The 25388-nt window shown below is 34.8% G+C and overlaps 1 protein-coding gene across 3 annotated transcripts in view; it reads right to left on the reverse strand.

Moving 5' to 3' along the window:
- CEP89 (centrosomal protein 89) overlaps positions 1 to 25388 on the reverse strand; it is a 1387439-nt gene that overhangs the window by 218054 nt on the left and 1143997 nt on the right. For all 3 annotated transcript variants that reach the window (XM_044081875.1, XM_044081874.1, XM_044081873.1), the window contains one exon: positions 3994 to 4174. In XM_044081875.1, the coding sequence (XP_043937810.1) occupies positions 3994 to 4174 (181 nt within the window). The remainder of the gene's footprint in view (positions 1 to 3993; positions 4175 to 25388) is intronic.

Below are 25388 nucleotides of genomic sequence, written 5' to 3' on the forward strand. Positions count from 1 at the left end.
GTGCCAGTTTTCCTCCTAAGGGAGCTGCCAAGAGAGAGATGTTTGGCAGCTGCAGTGGAAAGTCATTGAGGCTGTTTTTTATAAGGTTGAGGCCTGTCTTCCTCTTCTTTCTGGCCTGGTGTGCCCCATTGACGAGGCTTGTAAGGGCCTTGTGTCTGACCTCTACCTCTTGGATGTCTGTATCTGCCCCTTTGAGGTCTATCTGTGACTGGAAAGGACCAATTCTTTGTTGACCAATTTCTGCTAAAACGAGGAGGCTGAACCTGTAAGAAATCTTTCACCGTTTGCATAGATTTTGCCTTATCCTCCATCTTCTTTAATACCTCCTCTGCCTTAACTCCAAACAGCACATCCCTCTGCAAAGGTGCATCCAATAGTTTGATCTTAACATGATCTGGTAACGTATGTTCCTTTAACCAAGCATGCCTTCTAATGACAGAGCCTGTAACTGCTGCTCTACAGGAGGTCTCTAAGGAATCAAACCCACATTGCAAAGTATGTTTTCCCACTTGTTCTGCTGCATGCAATAAATCCTGTATTTCTTTTAAGTTAGGAGGATCTGAATCTGGAAGCATCTTTTGTTTCAACTGAGACATTAAAAATTACTGATATTTTAGCATGTGAAACTGGCAATTCAAAGCTCTCATTGCTAAAGTTGCAGACGTATACACCTTCTTTCCCCATCTGTCTAATGCTCTGGAATCTCTGTCAGAGGGAACTGGGTTTTTTTGCTGATGAGGCCTTAATCCCTTTGGGTCCCTGAGAAATAGTTTCAGGGTCAGCTACAGGGCTTTTGTACAGAAATTTGTGAGAGTCAGGGATTCTGTAATATCTATCCAGTTTAAATAGGGCTGGGGGTAAGGAGTCAGGGTTCAAACTGGATTCAGTGTACACATCATCCACAAAGTCTAAAACTGATGGGATAGCAAAGGGTCTGTGTTGAGGCAATAGAAGGAAGTCTCTGAGCCTTTTCTTGGATTCTGAGTAATCCTGGCCTTCCCAATGGAATTGCTCCCTCATGGTATGTAAGGTCTCCCCAAAGGAGTAGTCCTCAAGTAGAGAGGCTGATGGAATTGATTCCTCAGCATCAGAATCCTCATAAGGGGGTAAAGAATATCCTAGGTCCGAGGAAGAGTCTGAGGAAATGGACACCTGATCAGAAGATTCATAGTCTGCATCCTGTCTGGGTCTTTTATCTGGAGGGGGATGGGACCCCCTGATCAGGGTGATTAGGTCCTCGGCCATTCTAAGCATTTGTTTCTTTGGCATGCAAGCCTGTCCTGAAGAGAGTTGTGTCTGTTTTTTTGCTTTTATGGGGGGCTTAGACTTAGCAGAGGGTTTAATGGTTATCTGGGTAGGTCTGAAAACACTCTCTGTAGCTGTGGATTGCTCAGCTACTTCGGTTCCCTTTGTAGGTTTAGGATTGGTAAGCTGAAGACCTAGTGCATCCGAAGGCCCAGCCAGCTCCACGTGGGAGTTGAAGGCAGTTTGTGGTTCTGTGGAAGCGGTCGTCAGGGGCTGCGTAGGCACCTCGTTGAAAACCAGAGAACCAGGACTGACCTAGAAGAGGCCTCATCGTCAGTTTTGGGCCTCGGATGCCTGTCCTTGTCCTTGCACTTTTTATGCATTGCGGTCATCAGAATTTCCGATGGCATGGTGGAATTTAATTTTCTACCAAAATAATGTCGGGCAAAATCAAACCAACGTTTAATAGTGCGCTTGTTAAACCTAACACAAAACTGACAACCAGTGACGTTGTGGTCAGGGCCTAGGCATGGAATACAATAGGAGTGGAAATCCTTATGAGGTATTTGCTTCCCACAAGAAATACAATTATTAACTTTTACTGACATCGGTCTGAGGCAAGAAAAAGTTTCCCCAACGGGGTACTTAGCTTTTTTAGAAGACTTTGGTTCTGGATTCGGAATGAAAATCTCAGGAGTCGGCCGATCGGCACTTGCAAACTGCTTCTGCTTCGGGCACCGCGTGGCAAGAAAGACTGAAGAAAAGGGCGTCGGCTGCATCTTATATACCCCTGTCGCACTGACATCAGGGAGGAGGCGACAGCAACCGACGCCGGACCAAGACTTTGGAACTCTGGCCGACTGCAGGACCGCCTGATGGCAGGATAACCCAAGTGTGATGACTGCAGCAGTGTAACACGATGAACATCAACCCCTTCTACCTTTGTTACCTGAGCTGTTGTGCTAAAAGCTTTTGTGCTCTGGAGTTATCAGAAAACAGTTGCCTAACAACAATCTTTCTAAACTCATGCATATTATTGAGGTAGTCCCTTATTTTCTCTTTAGCACTCTGCAGTAGTTTTGCCTCTTGTTCTTTGAGATTCCCCCAATTTTGCAGTGCTTTAACCTTTGTCAGTCTCTCTGTATAGTTCTTGTTACTTCTAAATCCATATCTCATTTTCTTTTATTTCTGCCCTATTTTTAAACTTCACTTTAATCTTGTCCCACTCCTTAGCTATATTTTCGGAAGAAATTTCTCTCTTCCTTAATAACTCCAGAATAATTTCCACTACCCCTTCATTAAAATTTTCTCTGTTTAACAGACAGATGGTGAAGTCTCATTTTCATTTCACTACCCTGCATTTTTATTTTAGTTATTAGTTTACTCGGCAAAAAAAGTTTCACTGTTTTCATCATGGCAAAGTAAGGTTCGATTAGATGGACATTCTCTTCTGGTGTGTACATATATATATATATATATATATATATATATATATATATATGGTGGCCTAAGTTATTCTCATGTACTCAGATTGCATTTTTGTCTTAACAGGGAGCTTACAGAGGCATCATGATACAGAGCCATCTTGAAGAGGTGAAGCAAGGGAATTTGGTGACCCCATTGAACATTTAAAGAAAAAGCTTGGCAGATTATAAGCTGACTAATTAAGCAACTTCAGTCACTTAATAGTTTCGAAACTGCCTAGCTGTCAAACTGTCCTATCTTTTAAAACTAACTTCAAAAGCAGCAAGACAGATTGACAGACAGTATACAATCTGTCTGTTAAAGGACTGAACAAAGTTTCTAAACTTTTAACTGTTTGGTGCCACTCTACAAGTTGCTAGATGGCAAAGATGACCCATAGCCCCGTCAATATACTAAGATGCAAATATGGAGGCTTATAACTCATCCTATCCTTAACCCTCACTTCTTCACATGGTGCACAGTGAAGTTGATGCAACTGCTTCCAAGGCTATACCATCCACTGTGGATGATCTGAAGCATTTCATTACTTGTTTTTCTGAGTTACAGCCCTCAGCCTCCACCAAAGACTTTCGGTCAGTAGGAACAAAATACTACCCTTATAGAAAACAACATCCTCCTCAAATATCTCTATGATATCAGACTCAATGAACACAGTCAGGATAACACTAATTAGTCTGAAATAAATGTAGTACAAAATCTATCATTCTGAAATGGACATTTTAAAGCAATGCATGCTAAAGATGTTCCTCATATTCTGCAAACTACAACGTATTACCGCTATGTGTTCTGTTTTGTCTAGGCAAGTCAGGAGCATGAAGCAACACAGTACTGCCCTCCCCTACTCTCCACTGACCATCAGGTTCCCTCTCACTACAACCCAATCATATCTCTAAGAATTTCACTGGACTCTTCTGGAAAAACTGAGATGTAACTCTACCAAATGGAAATATTTTTCCTGGGGAAGGCTTTCAGATATTCTTTGGAAAAAAAGGCAACTGAATGAGAATTTTGAGTAGTGGCCAGAGATGTAGATTTGGAATGGCAGAAATAGCAGTATATGTTACACCTACTCTCTTGCAAATAACAGCAGGCCTGTAGCTACTACATCATGTTCTTACAAATGATAGCTCTGTCTCATTTCCAAATTAAAGTCCCCAGTGCCACTGACTGAAGCCCTGTCTCTAGGCCAAAGGAACTAACTAATGACATTTAAAAAGCACTTCATAATAAGTCCAACTACATACCAAAAAAAACAGTTCATACCTTTTCATTTCCTCCATTATTCTGGTATGTTCAGCAACTGGCATTTGCTTATCCTGGTCAGCTCTCAGTTGTTCATATTTGCAGTGTAAGGCTTCTATCTCCTTTTCCTGCTCTGATGATATATTTTTCAGATTCGTCTTCTCTTCTTCCAAAATCATCAGCTGTTTGGCTAACTTGGAAACTGTAAGCCCAAAGATAACATTTGAGACAAACAATCCTGTAGTCATCTATATGCCAGTATTGTAAAAGGGTTATTAAAACAAAACTGGCATAAGACATTGTATCTGACATAATACAGAGTAAAAAAAGCAAGTAATAATCTTCCCCACACTTTCTCCATATCTGTATGACTGGGGGAAATAATTCACAGCAGATTTGAGTTTGGTATCTACTTCCAAATTTAGTACTTGGCTGAAGTCACAGAAATGCAGAAATTAGCAACATAAAAGAACCACTCTAAATTATCATATTCTTTCTGCTGGATAAGCTGAAAATAGTTGTGCAAAGTACTCAGTTTAACAATCAAAGTACTCCTGTCTTCACAGTGTTGGTACAACATATAGCTTGTTTGGGTGATTAGCCTTTTTGGCAATATTCTTCCATAAGCAATAATGAGAGGTAAAGCCCAGAGGCTCTAACTCATTGTAGATATAATGTATGCAAATACAGCCTGGAGAAAATGGACTTCTGTCACCAGAACAAGAGCATATTAAAATAAAGCACTCGAAAGTTCATCACAAGATACAGATATCACAAGCATACCAAAAAAGGATTGTGTCAAGCTTAGAAGTTAGCACAGTACTTTGTAGTATATACCTGGCTCAAATAAAATATCTGATAATGAATTTATTCCAATACTAGCCACAGATCAAGATTTATAGTGTAAGCAGAGTTGTAATTTTTTTGGTTTGGAAGTTATATGTCAATCTTGGCAAGGACTGGAGGATGCCACATTAACATTATCTAAAATATATCTGCTTTGTATAACTACCCATCAATACTGAGGACTGAAACTGCAACATTTGAGTTTAAAATTACAACTAAATACAAGACTGTTGTATATTGGAGTTTTTGTAATACTACAAAGCACTGTGATCTTAGAGTTGGCATACAGGCATAGTAGTGGTAGGGGAGACACAGTCCCTGACTTTAGTGGGTTGCAAAGCTCCCCTGAAAAAATGCTTTTTGTTTCAAAATTTTACACATTTGAAATGTTGAAACTTGATTTCAGAGTCAGTTTCTTCAGTTGATGTGTAATTCTCAGTCATGACATGAAACCACTTTCAATCTCTGCAAGTAGGCAAATACTGTCCCACTTCATTCCAATTCTACTATGAAACACTTGGTGACAAAACTCAGCATAAGAAATACCAGAAAACCATGCCTGAAACAAAGTGCAAAAAAAGTAAATTGTGTTATTTGCAGCGTGCAAGCCCCCCCCACCCCCTAAACTTACCAACTCCTTGGTCACACACACACACTCAAAGAATGAAGAAATTACTCAAATGAAGGTAATCACTGTTGATACAATTTCCAAGTGTGTGTTATCAGCGGTTTCTTATAGAAGACAGCAATCAGTGTAGTGTTCCTCTGAGTCTGGTGCTTCAAGCAACTGATGCTTGGAAAAATTCAGCTCGGCATCTGTAGCATACCCCTCAATCAAGTAAGCAAAACAGATATCTAATCACTTTGATGGTTATACCTCTAAAGTCTGGGTATAAGCAAGGAAAAGAGTGACCTTAGTAATGTATTTCAACTTGCTGCTCTGAAATACATAAAGAACAGTCTTCCCTGAAAAGCCATATCACGATTATTTTAATAGTGATTAGAACTGCCAAAGTCTACATTTCATAGACTGCGTACAGCACAGTGCCTCCCCAAAAATAACCATTGATTCTCTTTACACCTCTAATGTGTGATTGTGCTGTGAAAGAAATTAAAACCACAATAATGTATTTCAACTTTCTGCCCTAAGACACAAACACACATACATCCCCCAACACAACAATCCATTATTGACTGTTTAACAGGGATATTATAACTGCATTTACTTTCATATACACAGTCTACCTAACCTTCTACTGCCCTCCAAATACACACACTTTGCATGCATCTTTGACATTTGATTGTGATTAACTTGAAATTGCAGCAATAAAATACTACTTCCACTTGCTGCTCCCAGACACTACAGCCCCACATGACAAGCCACATCACTGATCTTTCCAAAAGGAAGACATATAGATTAATTTACTTTTATTTACACAGCCTACCTACCTACCACCCCTCAAAAGAAAAATAACAAAGCCACACTTTATATATACATCTGATATTACATCATGATGACTGTGAAAGAAATTACAGCCACAGTAAAGAACTTCAGCTTTTAAAAGAGGCACATACTTTGCAGCCTTCCTACTAAATAATTTAAGTGATTGCTTTAACACCAATAATTAAAAACCTACACCCCTACAAAAAAACTGCCACACTCTGCATATACTTCTTATAGTTGATGCAATAGGTCAAAATAATATATTTCAACTTGCTACCTAGTCACTGTTTCAGGAACTATTTTTCTATTCCCATTTTATCAAAAGAGTGCTTTGTAAAAGATGAGAGAACACAATACAATATTTCTGTCTATTTTGCATAGTTGACAGTATGTGACATAAAAGGTTTTATGTGACTACTTAAGCAGCAGGCTACCGTGCTTTTTCATTCCATGGTCCCAAACTGTGGGAATCTCTCCCTTCTTTTCTTAAAGATCATCCCTCTTACCCCATTTTCTGTTCACAAATGAAACCACATTTCAAGACTCTATGAACATGCAACTATCTCTCCAGTAATAGAACTTAAGCTTTTCATTCCCTTCTTTTACATACTTTGCTCTGACTATTTTTGATTGTGATACTTTCAGAATGCCAACTCTGACTTCAATTATATATATAAAGCATGTACATATTGTGCTTTTTTCACTCACTCTGTATATAAAGTCATTTATCTATTGCTTTTATTTCAAACTATGATATTCACTTTGTATATAACATACATGTTACATTTTATCATTTACTCTGTATATAATGTCATGCAACTATAGTGTAACAATTGTTATTTCTCCTGGCTTAGGCTTAAATGGGTCCAATGGGATTAGTGCCCTACCCTATTAACAAATTCAAAGTAAATAAAATAATATAAATTCATTTTACTGGGGTGCAAAAAGTGTCAGACATCCAAACTACATACTGATGCGCTCATCACTTGATTTTTCACCATTGGTAAAGATGCCTCCCTTATTTAAAGTCAGAAAGGACATAATCACTGCTGGCCATACACTCAGAACACAAAACATGTATAATAATATGCCATTCTCACTCTTTTCTTTTGGACTATCCTTCACACATACCCAATCATAAAAGTGCCACTTATTATCATCCAATTCCTGAAAAAGTCAAGTCTGACATGGCATACATCTGGGTAGTGTAGTTTTCAGTACTGAAACACCAGTAGTATAGACAGCAAAGAGATTATGACTGAACTATAAGCAAATGAGCCATAAATTACAGGAACTACTGCAAACATACAGCATCTCAATTTCTAGTTCCTGGAAGAAAAAAAAAATTGATAGCTTTTTCTCAGCCTGGTAGTGCCTGAGAGATATGGCAAAAGAATACAATCAAAATCAGAGTCGTGGGCAGTAGCACAGACTCCAGGTAGTGCCTACTGAATAAGGAGTTGTGTAGGCCAACTGCTTTATCCATTAATCGTGGTATGTAGTATCTTCTAGACAGGACAAAATGAGTAACTGCTGCTGTGATTTGGGTTCTGGAGTTTACCTGTACATCAACAGGGGTCTGCTAGAAGGCAGTTGCAATTCTGAAAATCTCAGACATTCAGCAAGCTGAGTCTGTTGTTATTTGTGAGTGTCTTTTATTTTATTTTATTTATTTATCCTTTGTTGATCAGGTTAGTCCCACAAGGCTACTGGCTACATTTCAGGGGAGACCCAAACTGCTGTTTCTGCTACTAGGGGAAATTTGGCCAGGGAACTTCCAAGAAACTGCTAAATGTGGAGTAAGGACAACATTAGTGTGGTGACTTTTTCAGTGTGAGTAATGATCAGATAATATTGAAAAAAGCAAGGACTTGAATGAAAAAGATGTGGGAAGTGGAATTCATAAGTTCATAGCTGAATACTAGGCTAACTGCCCTGAAGGGCCATTTTATGCCTAACTAATAAGCAAAGGTCAGAATCAAATCCTGTATCTTGTATTTATGAGAAGACCTTAACCATTATGCCAAACCCAATCCAGTTTCATCATGGTGGTTTAGAAAGTGATGTTCTGATTAAAATGATGGTCATAGTGAAACACAGTGACAAGGTGACAGTTTCATGGGCACAGTTTGAAGAAGAAAAAGTGTTTCTGAAGGATATAGACATACCTATGGATGGCAGTAAAGTACATACTGAAATGTTTCATATATGCAGAGCAAAAGGTATAGCTGAAGAATGTTACTGCAAATAACATGGGTGTTATAACTGATGCCTGGGCAAAATTTACTGGCTTTACTAATGAAATAACTTAAGCATCAATCATGACGAAAAAACTGACAGGGAAAAATCATTTGTTGGTATTGTCATTGAGAGACAGAAGATGGTGGTTTAAATAGAAGCCAAAACTGGTGTGATGAGTGATAGATATTTTTTTGGGACAATGTTATAAATACTTTGGGGGGTTAAGTCTGAAGACATTATGGTTTTCATTCACACTGGTAATGAGAACTTTTGTGAATTAATATTTGAAACAATGGATGGCACTGAAAGGTTTTTGGCAAGTTTTGATGCAAAGTCATTTTCTGAAACCTGAAATCAATACTTAGTAAGACAGTCAAGCAGAATGTTTAAAAAGAGAATGAAGCTACAGTTTAGACATGCTGATGTAAATGAAATGGAGAATGAAATAAGGACTTACTTTACAGAAAAATGATATGTGTGCATGCAATGCATGCAATAAAAAAGTGCCTGTATGAAAGAAAATTATGGAATGGGGCACAGGATATAAATGTTTGCATAACACTTATGAAAATATACATCTATCTTGTGCACTTATTAAAAAAAATGAATGTTAAAATACTGAGGCCAACCTAGAACATTTGATTAATGACTGTTTAGTATGTATACAGTGTGGAGAATTGGGATATGGGAACAAGAACTGTAGGATATTATATAGAATATGTGGTAGCATTCAGCAATTTTGGTTCGATTGTGATAAAAATGAAAGTCATATAAATTAAAATGTTTAACAAGATGTAATTGCAAATAATGAAAAGGAACAGAATATTCAGGAAAATAATGCTGAGAATTTGGTAACTGATACAGAAGACACTGAAAAGTTAGGATGACTATACTACTGAGGTACAAAATGTGTGTAAAGTTTTAAGTAATGAAGAAGGGGGTGAAATTGCTAGACAAGAGGATGGAAATAAGTAAATTATTAGGAAACAAATGAGGAAAAAGAAAGATAAAATTACAAAAGAAAGTTGCAAAAAAGGAAAAGGATAATAAACAGTTTTTAAATTTAAAAGGATACTACATGCTATCAAATGGTGTAAAGAACAAAAGTGTGATATTATAACTTTATTGGATGTAAAAATTTGAATTTATTGCAAAACAGGGATTAGGAGATGCATGGGGAAGTGTACTGGTGCATTGGAGAGGACATGTGTTCTTTTATTGCATTTCTAATAAACAAGTACAATATAAATGTTTTAGACACTATTACAGTTGAACCAGGATGATTCTAGACCTAAGAGACGGAGAAAAGTTTGGAAAATTATTGCATTATATGCAACTACTATGAATAAAAAAAGAGAAGTGCTCTTTCAAGAATTAAAGAAATTTTAATATCAAGCATATTATGCTTTGTTATGTAATAGATAATGATATACATGTCTGTGGGCAAATAATAAAGACTGGTAATTTGCAAGGAGGTAAAAAAGAACAATTCCATACAAGACAGGCAACGTAAAGGCAATATAAAGACAGAAATTGATTACATATTATTTTCTGTTGGACTAGAAGAGAAAGGAGAAGCGACATGTATTTTTCAGATCATTGCTATGTTATGGCTGATATTACAAACATAGTTATTTATTTTATTTTTATTCATTTATCCTTTTTGTTGCTCAGGTTAGTCCAACAAGGCAAGTAGCCTTTTTTCAGAGTAGACTTGAGGTGGTATTTGTACTACTAGGAGAAATTTGGCCAGGCCATCAGGGAACTTCCCCTACTCTTGGTAGTAGGGGGAAACATTTGTGTGTGACACAACAGACTTCCTGTTACAGGCATGAAGGTGGCCTGTGGAAACAGAGAAAACATGGCTGATTCAGCTTCTGCTGAAAATGTAGTCAAAATGGTAGAATTGCTACCAGAAGTTTTTTTCTGATGATGTAGGTGCAGAAAACACAGTGACAGTGGAGAAAAAGGAAACTGTGAAAGAAAAGGAGACTGTAGATGAAACAGAGATGGATTTAGAGGAACACTTTCAGATGAGATTGTCTAAAGGAGAGAGAGTTACCTCTGAAAAAAGCATAATTTCAACCCTCCAACTGGGGGGGGGTGATAATTTGGAAGAAATGATAAACCAAAGTGAGCCAGAAAATGGAGCAGAAAGTTCATTTAGCAACATCAGGAAAGAAATACAAGAAGAAAAAGAAGAAGAGACTGTGCCAGAAAAAGTTCCAGAAACAAAAACTTATGCACAAGCTTTTGGAGAAGGAACAAAGAAGAAATAAAAGAAACAAAAAATAAGTATACAGTATGTATGAACAGTAAAAAAAAGAAAGAGGTTTGGACAGGTATGAGGTCTGAGACTGTGTCATAGCACCTCTGGGTGTCAAAGCAAAAGAGGTAAGAGCATTTATTTCAATTAATAAAGAGTCTTTTTATGACTTGATATTTGAGACTGGGCAGACCATGGACAACTTATGGATGCATATGAACAAAAGAAAAATATTTATCCATGGTAAGAATATGTAGTTCAAGCATTTTACAGATAAAAAAAAGAATAATAATTCAGTTTAGAACTGAAGTTGAAGCAACTTGAAGCAAAAGAACTGAAATAACATTTGTTAACTATATGTAAGGAAGCAATGGACACTACAAAAATATATGATGAAAGAGGACTATGGACTGGGGGATGGGAATGTGGAGTAATACTGAAAATGGAAAATGATAATGTTATGCATGTACCTAGTATTATTCATGTTCATGGTAATGGGGGTTGTGAAATACAGGGGTCAATGAAAGATTTATTTTTGTGAAAAAAAGATCATTTACTCAATAAATGTGATAAAAAAAGATTTTATTTATGTGGCAAAACAGGGTATAATGTAAAAAAATGTGATTTAAAGTGCAAAAAATGTGGCAGTACTGGTAATTCATAGCTAGAATGTGAAATGAATGAAATTATACAGGAGAAAGAGATAGAAGAAAGTGTTATACAAGAACATGTACAAAAATATGTGACTGATAAAGAGGTTGTACATGAAGTTAAAGAAAGCAACAAGGAAAAGGAAACAAAGGAGACAAGCGAGGAAGAAGCTAACAGCTGTACAGTAAGAAAACAAATAATTTGATAGGGAAAAGAGTTAAAAAAATGGAAAAGAACATTCAAAAATATAATGCTTAGAGAAAATAAGAAAGGAAAGGGATAAACATTTTATTATATTAACTGTTCTTAAAAGCTGAAAATATTAGCTTTAAATGTGAACAGTATGAAAAATCTTAAGAGGAGAATAGGTATATCACAATGGTGTACTGCAGTAGATGCACATATTATTGTTTTACAAGATATCAGATTATTAACAGAGGAAGAAAGAATACAAACTGAAAAACTTTGGAATGGTGCAGTAGTTTGGAACATGGGGAAAGAAACATGCTTGGGCATATATATATTATGTCAAGAAATAATTAAAATATTAGATATAACTATAGTGGAACAAGGATGAAATACGGTAAAATACTTGAGATGGAAAAATATGTGTAGAGAACTATAGCTTTATATGCATATGTAACAAAAGAGAGGGAGAATTGATGTTTAAAATATTCTTGAATATGTTTGTGTAAATATGGACATTACAGTGGTGGGTGATTTTAATTTTATTTTAAGAAAAATTAAGAGCAATTGTGATGTTAAAATGGATAAAGAAATGATGAAAAGTGGAATGTTATGTGTATGGGAGAATAACCACTGGACCTACAAAAGGAATGAAATTAGGACATGAACTGATTGTTTGTTAATATCTGATAGTTTAAAAAAAAAGGAATTAAGTATGCTGGACTCTTAGATCATGTGCATATATGGGTTAAAATGCAGGAAAATGAAGAATATATAAGAATAGGAAAAGGAATAAAGAGAATTAATGAAATGGAATTAGATTTAGAAGAGAAAAAAGAACTTAAAGAATTCTGGAAAAATTATTTGAATATGAGAGAATTTTATGAGAACTGGACTCTTTCGTGGCTTAATTTTAAAGAGAAATATAACAAATTGTTTTTAGAATGTATAAGGAAGAAAAGAAGAAATGAAAAAAGAGAAATAAAAGATATTAATTAAAGTCAAGAAAAATTCAGAGACTTATTAGAGAAGAAACATTACTTGTATGAAAAAGAAAGAGAACTATATAAAATGAATCAAATCAAAATTAACAACTTGTTATATAAGCAAAAATATTATTTACAAGGAAAGAAAGAAGAGGTAGCACCATATTTGATTAAAATAATACAAGAAGGATAAATAATAAGATAATTAAAAATAAGGAAGGTAAGCAAATAAGACAGCAAGAATAATTAAAGAATAGGTATTGGAATTATTTGTTAAAAGAGAAGAAAACACAGAACAAATGTATAAAGTTGAAAAATTAAATAACGAAGATAATGAGTATTCAGAACAAAAAATAGCTGTGAAATAATTGAATGAAATTCTAAAAGACATTAACATGAATTCTGCAACAGGACTGGACAGAATTGAATATGGTATGTATAAAGAAATGGAGTGATAAAAATATTTTTTATAGAAGTTATGAATGAATGGTTAGAAACTGTAATTAAAGAGAAAGAGACATGTGCAGGAGTTATAAAATTTATATTAAAACAAAAAGGAAATAAAGAGGAGATAAAAATCTGGAGACCTATAACACCGAATAATACAGATTATAAATTATTTATGAGAATAATAACAAAAAGGTTACAAAACACGGATAGAATATATGACCAAAATGCTTTTGGAAGTAAAGGAAAAGGAAGTCAAGAGTTATTATGGATAATAAGAGAAATAATTGAAGATATCATGAATAAAAATATAGAAACAAAGATTATGATAGGAATACAAATAACGCCTACAATAATATTTGCTATAAATCATTATGGAAAATTTTTCAGGCATATAATGTAAGCAAAAAAAATTGCAAGTAATAAAATCTGTTTATGAAAGGAACTATGTGAAACTACATGCAAACATCTGGATTGGGGAAGAAATAAAAATAGAATGTGGAATAAAGCAGGCTGCCCAGTTGGTAGTGTAATTTTCTCATTAGCTATGAATGTAATAATGAAGGAAATTAATAAAATGTCAAGTAGCAGTGAATACAGAATGATGAAGGAACTACAATTGCCAATCATGTATAATTATATGGATAATACTGTATTAATTGTTAAAAATAAAGTATGTATGGAAGAAGTAAATGAAAAATTCAGTACAATTAAAAAAATGGTTAAAGTATAAATAAAGAGAAAAGTAAAGGATTTGGTTTTAAAAGAATGATAGGAGGTATTCAGTTCAATAAAAATATATAGATATATTAGGAATAATATTTGGAAGGAATGAATACAGGTAACAACAATGGGATAATGTACTCAAAGAAGTAAAGGATATGACTATTTTTTGGAAAGTTATATAGATTTTCATATAGAAAAAAGCACACTTGTTGAACACCATGGTAACAGGAAAAATTGCTTATGTTGCTAACATATATAGGATTCCTATTAAGTATAAAAAAGATGTAGTGGTGAAAGAAATGGAGGAGAAAGCAAATTTTGAGACCGGATAATGTGTGCAGGATTCTGAAGAAATGTTTCACAGAAACCTGTCTGAAGGAAATTAATCAGCAAATGACAGATGTATAATTACAGCCCTCCAATCAAGAGGGATTAGCGATGATTTACTTAAAGAAATGCTGGTGTAGAGTAAGCCAGAAAATGAAGGAAATGTTTCCTGGCAGGACATCATGGAGAAAATACAATAGGAGGATGCAGTGACAATCCTGAAGAATAGTGGTGAGATGGAAAAGAAAACATATGTAGAGAAAGTAAAAGAAGGCAAATGTGGTGGCACAAAAGCAGGTAGAAGAAAATGAAAAATGGAAGTACGTGGTAAGGATTCAAAGTAAAGAATACAAAAATGGACAAGTATGAAGTGTAGGCCAACTCACTAGATCCTTTGGATGTAAAAGCATATGACGTAAGAGCATTTATTCTTAGTAACAAAGAGACACTTTATGACATTATATTTGAGACCATTTTTTAATGGAAACATTTCTTGGAAAATATGAAAAAAGAAAGACTGTAACCCATGCAATCTTTATCTGATAAAACCATTTTAACAGTGAAACAAAAAAAGAAAATGCATGTAAAATTTCAAACAGTGGTAGAGAGACTTTGAAAGGGCATTTGAAAATTTTATGTAAAGTAGTACTGGTCATAGCAAAAGTTTATGACAAAAGGGATTTATGGACTGATGGCTGGAACTGTAATACTGTGTTAAAACAGAGAAGAAATTACACATATAACAGGTATGATAAATGTGGAAGGGAATATGTGTGTCATAAAATACTGGGGTAAAACTTTTTTGTGGAAAAGAAGGACATTTGATTGGAAACTGTGAAAAAAGAAACAATGCAAACAATGTGAATTGAAATGTTATAAATGTAGCAACATTGGACATTTATTGATAGATTGTAAAAATGAAAATAACAGCAAGGAAAAAGAAAAAGATAGAGAATAAAATGAACAAAGACGAAATTTTAGAAGTAGTAGATACAGAAGAAAAATTAGATGAGAAAAATAAAAAGGACATAGAAGGTTCTGAAATAAGTGATGAAGACATAAACTGGGAGGTAGTAAAAGAAAAAAAAGAATTCTACTGGTAAAACAGTAAAAGATGGAAAAATAAAATTTAAAGGGATAAGTACAAAAAAGAAAGGAAATGGATGAAAAATAATATATACCGCTAATGATTGGGGCTGGTATAATGGTTAAGGTGTTTGACTCAGGCACAAGGTACATTGTTTGATTTTCATCTTTGGGAAGGAAATTGGCTAGGCTTAGAATGGCCTATTAACAAAGCTAGCCCAGTAATTAGTTATGAACTTATCAGACCATGAACCTAATGAAAAGGGGAAATGAAAATTTAGAGTACTTTCTCTAAATGTGAATATTATTTAGAATATACTAAGAAGACTATGGATTGTGGAGCTGTGTGATACACATGATATAGATGTAATTATATTAAAAGACCCAAGATTTTCAACAAATGAGGAAAGATTACAAACAGAGAAAATATGGGGAAGAAAGATAATCTGGAATTTGGGAAAAAGAGAGATGTTCTGGAATAGCCATATTCTGTAGAAACAGAGTAAGGATATTAGATGTAACTTTAACAAAAATGGGAAGATTAACCACTGCAGATTTAAAATGGAAAGAACAAGCATATAAAATTATAACATTATATGCTTATAATAATTGTAAAGAAAGGGAAAACTTATTTCATTTTGGGCTATGTAGTGACAAATATGAATATTATAATAACAGGAGACTTTAATTGTGATTTAAAATGCAATAATAAAAAGAAAGGAAATTATATAAGAAAAATGGCAGAAGTTATAAGATGTGGTCAGTTAAAACTGTGGGACAAAAATTCATGATCTTATAAAAGGGATAGGTACAAAACTGAAATAAATTATTTTACAGAATCAGATGATTTAGTTATAGGAGAAGGAAGTAGTTGAAACAGGATTTTCTGATAATCTTGCAATATGGTAGAGATAAAGGAAAACAAGGAATATATAAAAACAGGTGAAGGAATAAAAAGGATAAATGAGAAAGCCTGGAATGAAGAAAGAAATAGATTAGCAATATAGTTATGGAATGATTATATTACTATCAGAACATTTTATAAACATTGGTCTGAATGGTGGATGATATTTAAGGAAAAAATATAAAAATGTTTTTACAGTGGCAATATGTTGTGAGAAACGTAGAGAAAGAAAAACATAAAAATATAAAGATGCATTGAATATTTAAAACATAATGATATAAAGCACTTTGATGAAGAAAAATAATTATAGGAAACAGATCAAGAAAAATATAGTAATTGTTATATAAGCAAAGATAATGAAAAAGAAATGAAGTATTGTGTTACTTAAGAAGGTTGGTACAGAAAGATGGTAGTGTAATGAGAGAAATAAAAATCTAAAAGGAGAAATAGAACCCAGGAAAAGATTATTAACAGTGTGGTACAATGTGTACGGAAATATTTACTCAGGAAAAGATTGTGAACAGTGTAGTACAATGTGAACAGGAAATATTTAAAGAAAAAAGAAGTTAGTGACTAAAACAAGGAAAGTAAAAAAAGTTAACAGAAAAAAAAAGACTAAATAGTTGGAAAAGGAGATTTCTTTAAATGAACTAGATAAAGTAATAGGACAGGCAATATAGATTTGGCTCCAGGATCAGATGAATAGAGTATGAAATGTATAAAAATTTAAGGAACTAGCAAAAATATTTTTAAAGATTTTTAAAAGAATGGTTAAATGTAGCTTTTATGTATAAAGAAATATGCAATGGCATACTTAAATCCATATGGAAGAAGGAAGGTAGAAGACAATGAAAAAACTGGAGACAGTATTAAATAATGATGATTATAAGATCTTTATGAAAATAATACAAAAGATATTTGAAACTAAAATTGAAAATATTATGGAAATGGTGCATACAATAAAAGGGGAAGGGTTGTCAAGAATTACTAATGACAGAGCAACTGTGGATGATAATATGAATAGAAAAGAAGAAGCGAAAATGATGATAGGAGACCTTAATAAAGCATATTTACTTATTATTACATTTGTTTATCAGGAAATTCCAACTTGGAACAAAGCCAATTTTCAGTGGAGGCCCAGGGAGAAATGTTCCAGATGCATGTCTTTGAATTGTGGGAGGAAATCCACATGAATGCAGGGAGGACATGCAGACTCCACATAGAAGGCACCTCAGCTAAGAATTGAACCGAAGGACCTCTTGCTGTGAGGCGACAGTGCAACCACTGCACCACTACGCCGTCCCTAGGATGTCAATGACGCATATGCCACAAGTGGACATAAAATCTTATCAGTAATAATAAAAGAATATATTGTAAGTAAGAAAGTTAGAAAATTATGTATATCAGTGTATAGTAATAATAAAGTAAAAATACTTGTACATAGCTGGTTAAGCCAAGAGATACATATGAAGAGTAGTGTAAGACAGGGATGTCCAATGAGCTGTATACCCTTTACATTAGTTATGAATGTGATAGTATGTGAAATAAATTACAAAATGAAGGAGGCGGGGTATATAACACTTGAAGGGTTAACAATTCCAGTTCTATTAACATATACAGATGACATAATAATTGTAAAAAAAAAAAAAAAACAATTTGAATAAAAGAAGTAATAATTTGCACAGGTGTTTAGAGATGATAGAGATGGCTTTAAATAAAGAGAAAAGTAAAGGTTTACATGATGTAAAGATCAGCAAGTATATATTTTACAATGAATGAAATTTCTGTGTTGGGTATAAAATTTTGGAACAAAGATGTAGTGCAATTCGATGGGAAAAAAAACAATAGAAGAAATAAAATAAACCTGTCTTTTCTGGAGAACATATACATTATTATTCAGAAAATGGCTTATTTGATAAAGTCACTACTGATGGTGAAAATGGCATACTTAGCAAGTGTATTTATGTTGCCAACAGTATTTGAAAAGGTATTAATGCAGATACTTTTTTATTCGTATGGGTTCGAGATTAAACCCAGTAAAAAGAGGAGTTCTGTATGTAAATAAAGAATAAGGGGGGATAGGGCTAATTAACCTAGTGATGCATGCTGTTTCACTAAATTTTTACAAAGTGTTGAAGTGAATAAAAGAAAAAGATGAGAGATTAGTAGTAAAATTGTATAAATACAAGTATAATCAATTTTGAGTCATGGTAAAAAGAGTGTATAAATGAAGAAATAAAATGTTACTCAGAAAAAATATTTTGTGCAAAAAAATGACGATATAGAAAATTATAGAAAAGTATGGTATAAGACTGTAATGATAAACCATTACTATGTAAAATAATGATAAACTCTAAAAGATGAAAAACTGCATGTATAAAAAATAAGAAGCAAATGGTGCAATCAGAAAGTATAATGTCGGAAAATAATAACCAGAATGGGATTCAGATACACCTCCTTTAGTTCAATGAATTAAAAATGTTATGAATATAGTGTATGTTAAAAACTGTTTGAAAAAAAAAAAAGAAAGTATAATGTCAAGATTTTTGTGGAGCTTGATAATAGATAAATTACCAGTAAAAGGAAATACCCCATATAAGAAAAGTGATAGAATATATTTACATTGTCAAGAAGAAGATACTCTAGAACACTTCTGAAATGTAAACGAGCAAAAAAGTTAAGGGGAAAACTATGTAAAGAAGATTTTTTTGAAGATATAAAAGTAGTGGATAAAAAAAGTAGATATGATTAAATATGGATATTATAAAAACAAAAGTAAACAATATGTTAAAAGAATAAACAAAAAAAGTTATTTTATGTTATATGGGTTATACAAAATGAAAGAATAAATTAAATTATGTTTAATGGTAAATGGATTTTAGCAAGAATATTAAGCAAAATGGAGTGGGGGGTCTAATATGTATGAAAATTTAGTATGATTGTGCAAACAGATTTGTATATCTATATATTTGTACATTTGTAAATATTACTAAATATGTCAATATGTTGTAAAGAGGAGCTATTTTTGTATATAAATAAATGTTTTTAAATAGGTACATGGGGACTTTTACATCAACCACAGCTACCACCAACTCAATCACATGGGACCTCAGTTTAATATCTCATCAGAAGGATGACACACTCAGGAGTTCAGCAATATTATAAAAGCAAAAGACAAAACACTTGAGGAAAAATTTACTAATGAATGCATTTTTAAGGAAGATGTGGATAAATTGTGGGAAGTTCACATGACAATGATGTCATTTTATAAGACATTAGAGCTTTGGTGGTATGTGTATATAAACAGTAATATAAAAACAGTATTTAAGAGTAGAAAGATGATGTTAGTAAAAAAAAGAAAAGCATAAATATCAAAATTTAGTAAAGGAATATGAGAAATGCATTGAAAAAGATGTACATGAAAGAATAAACAGGGAAAGAAAGATGTATCCGAAAAGCACAAACAATATATTGTCGTTATTTCAATGAGAATATTTGTTGCAGGAAAAATGTGAGGACGTTTCACCTTTTTTATGAACAAAAAGTTAAAAAAGAAGGAAGGGTGACATGTATTAGTTATGAAAATACGAAAGGGGTTTATGAATTAAAAGAAATTATAGGGGGTAATTGAGAAATACATTAAAGACTTATATGATGATAACAGTATTAAAAAGAAGAAAATTTGAATTTAAGAAGAATAGATGATGAGATACTAAAAAGTGTATAACTATTAAAGAATTTGATAACATTTTGAAAAGTATAAGACCAGGACTACATGATTTAGACTAGCAGTTCTATAAACAATTGGATGCAAGAAGAAAACAAGTTACTAATAAAGGTAATGAATTTATTGTTAAAAACATTATTGGGGATAACAAGTGTTTCTAAAGGAATTATGAAATTATATATAAAAAAGAGGTATGAAAAATCATATAAATAACTGGAGGCCACCAATGCTTAATACATGCTACAAAATGTTTATGAATATACTAAAAAAGGTTAAGACCAACATTAAAGTAATTTATGGAATAGGAACAAGACAGACATACCCCCCCATAAATTAAATATACCAACTCCGAGATTGCACTACAGTGGAGAAAAGTTAATTTCCTACCCCACTGTATCACAATCACCACAAAGATACATATTATACATTTAGATGTTACGAGTTTTAGATGTTTTGAAGGGGGCCCATCTATATATATGGGTCTACTTCACATGACTAAAAAATCAGAATACTGAATTTCATTTGACTGAGGCCACAATACCTAATTTTCAAAATACTGAAAACTCATTTGACTGAGTCTCACTATATTAAAAGCTTACAATGCTGAATTTCAAAATACTGACTTTTAAGCCATAGACATCAAAGTTACAACATGGGCTAAAAAAGGGGTCTAATCCCTTTGAAGAAGCCCATATACAGAAACATTTCCATTTATTTTTGTGAATCTTTTTCACTGAATCCCTCAAAGAGGAAGAGATTATATGGACTATGGGCCAGAAAACCTGGCATCCCTGGCAATCATTAAAATTGGAGAAGCCATGCAGTTAGACTTAAGGCCTAAAGATCTGGTAGAGGTAACATGACCTGGTGACTGAGGAGATCTGGGGTGGGATCCAGAACCCATGGTAGGTGCAGAAGATGAGGCCAAAGAAAGGGGAATCATACATGCACAAGCCTAAAGGGGCAATGAGGATTAATCTGGTCTCTTATTTCATGGCTTTCTAAATTAATTGGTGAATAGGGGAATTGGTGTAAAGGCATAAAGGAGACTTGGGGGGCCAAAAATGGACTAGAGCATCTGTCAGTGACTGTCCTTTTGAAGGGATGTGGGTGAAGTAACTGCTGCATTTGTTGCTGAGATGTAAAGCAAAAACATTGCAACAAAGTTGGTCTCAGCTACTGAAACTCTCCATTGCCATTCTTCTCTTGAGAGACCACCCGTGAGACAATAGTATAGTTCTGCTCAATTTGTCTGCTAGAATATTGGACTACAATATTGGATGTTCCAGGGATGTGTGTTGCTACTAGAAAGTGATTTGAAAACATCGGCCACTACCAAACTCTCATGGCTTCATGGAAAAGAGGGTGTAAGCATATTCCACTTTGTTTGTCAATATACCAGTACCAATGACATATTGTCTGAGTGGATGGTGATCACATCCTTGGGTAGATGGTCCTGAAAGGCCTGCAATGTTAGGAGGACTGCCCTCAACTCCAAAACATTAAGTTTGGCCTCTGTTGATGACCATATGCCCTGAAGTGTCTTCCTTCATAAGGTGCCCCCATACCCTAGAAGGGAGGTCTCCATGGGGACTGTGGAGAACAAAAGGATCTGCCCTGAACAACTGTCTGGGACATAATCCACCACTGTATATGATCCCTGCACACCTGATTTAGGCAAATCCTGTTATGAAGTAGTTGAAGTTTCTGTGACCATTGCACTACTAGTTTCCACTGCAGGACTCTCACGTGATATCTGTCCAAAGTGAACATTGTAATAGAAGAGGCCACCAGTCCTAAAAGATGTAAAATTAGTATTGCTTGAGGCTAAGTGTGCTGCAACACTTGAAGAGCCACAGACCTTAAAGATTTGACCCTTATTCAAGGGAAGTTTTGCTATCTGATGTACAGTGTATGTTTGGCAGCCTATAAATTCTATGATCTGAGAGAGGAGTAGTTTGCTATTGATGTAGTTTATGTATATTCCCAAGTGAATTGCCAGAGAAAGAGAAAAGGATTGACTGCTGTTGTAATAGTAGATTCTTGGAGGTAGCAGTTAGAAGCCAATTGCCTAAATACGGGAAAACATGGATTCCTTGTAGCCAAAGATAAGCTGTTAATACTGCCATTATCTTGGTGAAAACCCAGCGAAGGCTGTGGTGAGACCAAATGGTAGCACTCTGAACTGTGTGATCAGCTCCCAGCTGGAAATGGAAGAACGTCCTGGATTGCCTCTGGATCTTGACATGACAGTAGGACTCCTGGACATCAATAGAGCACATTCAATCATCCTTCCTCAAAAGTGGTAGAATGAATTGTACTGTGACCATCCGGACTTTTGTCTCTTTGATATATTGCTTTTGGTTGCTAAGATCTAATATTGGCCTGAGGTCTCATTTTTATTAGAACTAAAAAGAACTCGGAATAAACTCCGGATCCTAGCTGGTCTCCAGGGCTGTTACAGCGGAGGGGTTTGGACCAATATGTGTCAGCTCCAGAAAGAGAAATGGCATTGGAATGAGTAAGATCACTATCAAGGGGTCAAATCCTGGTCCTCTTCTTGGGGGTGGAGCTAGGAGAATAGCTGAATCTGTGTCCTCAGAAACTTCCTCATTATACAGTTGACATCCATTTTGTTAGGCTTCTAGTGGATCGACCAGACCTTGAAGAAGTTACTGATGGAGGTCTTGATGGCAGCTTCTGAAGTATTCGGGAGTGAAGAATTTTGTGGGGAGGGAGTTTGGCCCTTGTTGCAGTAGGATCCATCTGCCCCAATAGCTTAGGTGTCAGACCAGAAACAGCATTCTAATCCAGAGATCTTTTCTTAGCATCATCTATCCTTTCTTCTTGTCTTTTTTCAGAATGTTTCTCCTTGTGTTTTTCTTTCAACTTGTCTTTGTCTCTATCTTTTTCTTTCATTCTCTTTTTCCTTAGACCTCTCTCTCTCTTTCTGTCAATGGAAGAAGATGCAGCAGGTGCTTTAGGATCTATGGACATTCTGGACCGTCTGAGGGGGAGGAAGTTCCTTGAGTATAAGTTTTTATTTTCTTCCCTTGAGAGACCTTGTCCTGAAGGCACCACAAATAATGCAAGTGTCCTGCAAGTGGGAAAGTCTCAGGCAGTACACACAAAGACAATGTGGACCTTGAGGTAGAATCTTATGCCCACAGAATGAGCACTTTTAAAATCTGGTGGACTTCTCAGACATCAGAAAAAAAGATTTTTGAAAACTTACAACATTACCAAAACTTAAAACTATATAAAGTTAAGAGATTAAGTATATCTATTATTATAATAAGATAATACAAATCTAGCTATTATAACAGTATACTATATAACTATCAACCTACAAGAACACCAAGCAAGGCACTAGAAAGTTCTATAAAATTACACACCAAAAAACACTACGATATGGAAACTCTATTAACTAACCTACCTAAATTCCTAATACTAAACAATATAAGCTACCTACTACACTAAAGGGAGGAGGAAAAAGGCAATAATGTTTCACTTACCATGAAAAAAGGAGAAGCTTTAAACAAACATGTCTTGTTTGGCAGGAGGCAAATGGGATTGGAGATAATTTAGCTAGGAGAGGAGAATTTTGCACAGGGGAGCACTCAGAGCTCTCAGATCCAGTTCTCTGGTATAAAGGGCCAAGGTTAGATCCAACATCCCACATGTTAAGTCATAAGAAAACAGACAACATTGGATGAACCACAATTCAGCCTGATGAGCTAGTTCAAATGGAAAAATAGCGAGCTTTTCAAGCACACAGTTTAGATCCCACAGAGGGGCCACCTGCTTTCTTGGTGGATGGATATACAACACCCCTTTCAAAAACTGTTTAATTTGAGGATGGTTAGCAAGGGGTGAATCTTAGGGCAGACTAGCAGAAATGACTGACAAGTGAACATTGATAAAGGAATACAAAAGGCCGGAGGGCAGTAACCCACACAATCAAAACGAGAGGCAGCTGAGCATGAAGAGGGTCCTGACCCTTGGACTACCACCAACCAGGAAGTATTTTCCACTTGCACATATATGAATTTCTAGTAGCAGATTTTTTTTTTTTTTTTTTTTTTTTGCCCCTTTAGTACCTGATGCATATCCACAGGAAAAAGGTGCCTAAAACTTATCAAGAGTCTATCATCCAGGACTTCCATGATGGCTGCACACTCAGTAATAGCCAAATTTCAGCTTTCCCAGTGTGAACACAGACACCTAGAAAACAGAGCCAGTTAATTTGTCTTTTGGGGTAAATTTTACTTACTGGCTAGTACGTGTAGTGCTTGGATATCAGAAAATAATTTATTTAAAGAACCTGAAGGAAAATCAAACCCAAAAGTTAAGGAGAAAACAGTGGCTGGGAAGAATCCTGCAGCTGTTCAGCAAAAAGCAATTCAATCCCCAGCTTTGGTGCATGACATGACTTCTAGTAGTCTAAAGGAAAAACAAGTCAAATATGCTCAGAGCTAATTACAATAAATGAAATACTGAAAAGTGTATATCAACTCAAATAAAAAAGGCTGGAAAAAATGGAAGAAGCTTTAAACAGATATTCAGATGAGCTGATAAAACTGTACAAATCAGAGGTAAAATGAAAAGACTGGCTGAGTATGATCACACTGCTAAAGAAGAATTGCTTAAAAATTGGCAGAATTAGAGGGCAGACCACATAAGGAAAACCTGAGATTTTCTGCTGCACTGCAGAAACTAGAAGGAAGAGACTGTATTAATTTTATGAAAGCCCAACTGGACTGGTATTCCACAGCAGCAGTTGCTTATTGAAAGGTGTGTGTGTGTGTGTGTGTGTGTGTGTGTGTGTGTGTGTGTGTGTGTGTGTGTGTGTGTGTGTGTGTGTGTGTGTGTGTTCCTAACTTGGCCATGAGAAAGCAGCCAAGACCTCTAATAGTAAAGATTCAATCCTACCAGCAGAAAGAGTTGATTCTGTCAAAATTAAGACAGAACAACAAAGTACTAAAAGTTGGAGACAGAAGAGTGTTTGTGGAACAGGATTACTCACTGTAGACCAGGCAGAAAAATACATAAATGTGTTGCAGTAATCAGGGAATGATGGAAGCAGGTTTGAGATTCATGCTGCTATATCAAGCTATCTTCAGAATATATTTTTCTGTAGGATCAAAGTCATTTTTTTGATACAGAACATGCTAAGGAGAAAAAAACAAAAGTTTGTCCAACAAAAAGTGAGGTATCAAACAGAAGGGGGCTCTGCTTCTTATTCTTCTGATAATAAATGTCATAGAGAGACTATGCCAGTGAAACTTTTTCCAATTTTCCAAAGGAAAATGCCTGAGAGACATAGAAAAGAACAGGAGTTGACTAGAAAAACCAGGAGTATGATAAAAATGAACCAGAGACTGGAGTTGGGACATGAAGACCAACAGGAAGAAAACCAGCAACTCAGCAATTAATGAATAAATGTGGGGTTACAAAGCATCAATATCATTTGTGAAGCATGCCTGCGCAAGAAAAATGGGAAATATTGGACTGTTTTGACTTTGTTAAACTTGTAGGGGACTGCAAAGTATATGCAATACTTCATATCATTACTGTTT

This window comes from Protopterus annectens, chromosome 8.part1 (assembly GCF_019279795.1).
Source record: "Protopterus annectens isolate FY-2018-M chromosome 8.part1, PAN1.0, whole genome shotgun sequence".
NCBI classification, from domain to species: Eukaryota; Metazoa; Chordata; order Ceratodontiformes; family Protopteridae; genus Protopterus; species Protopterus annectens.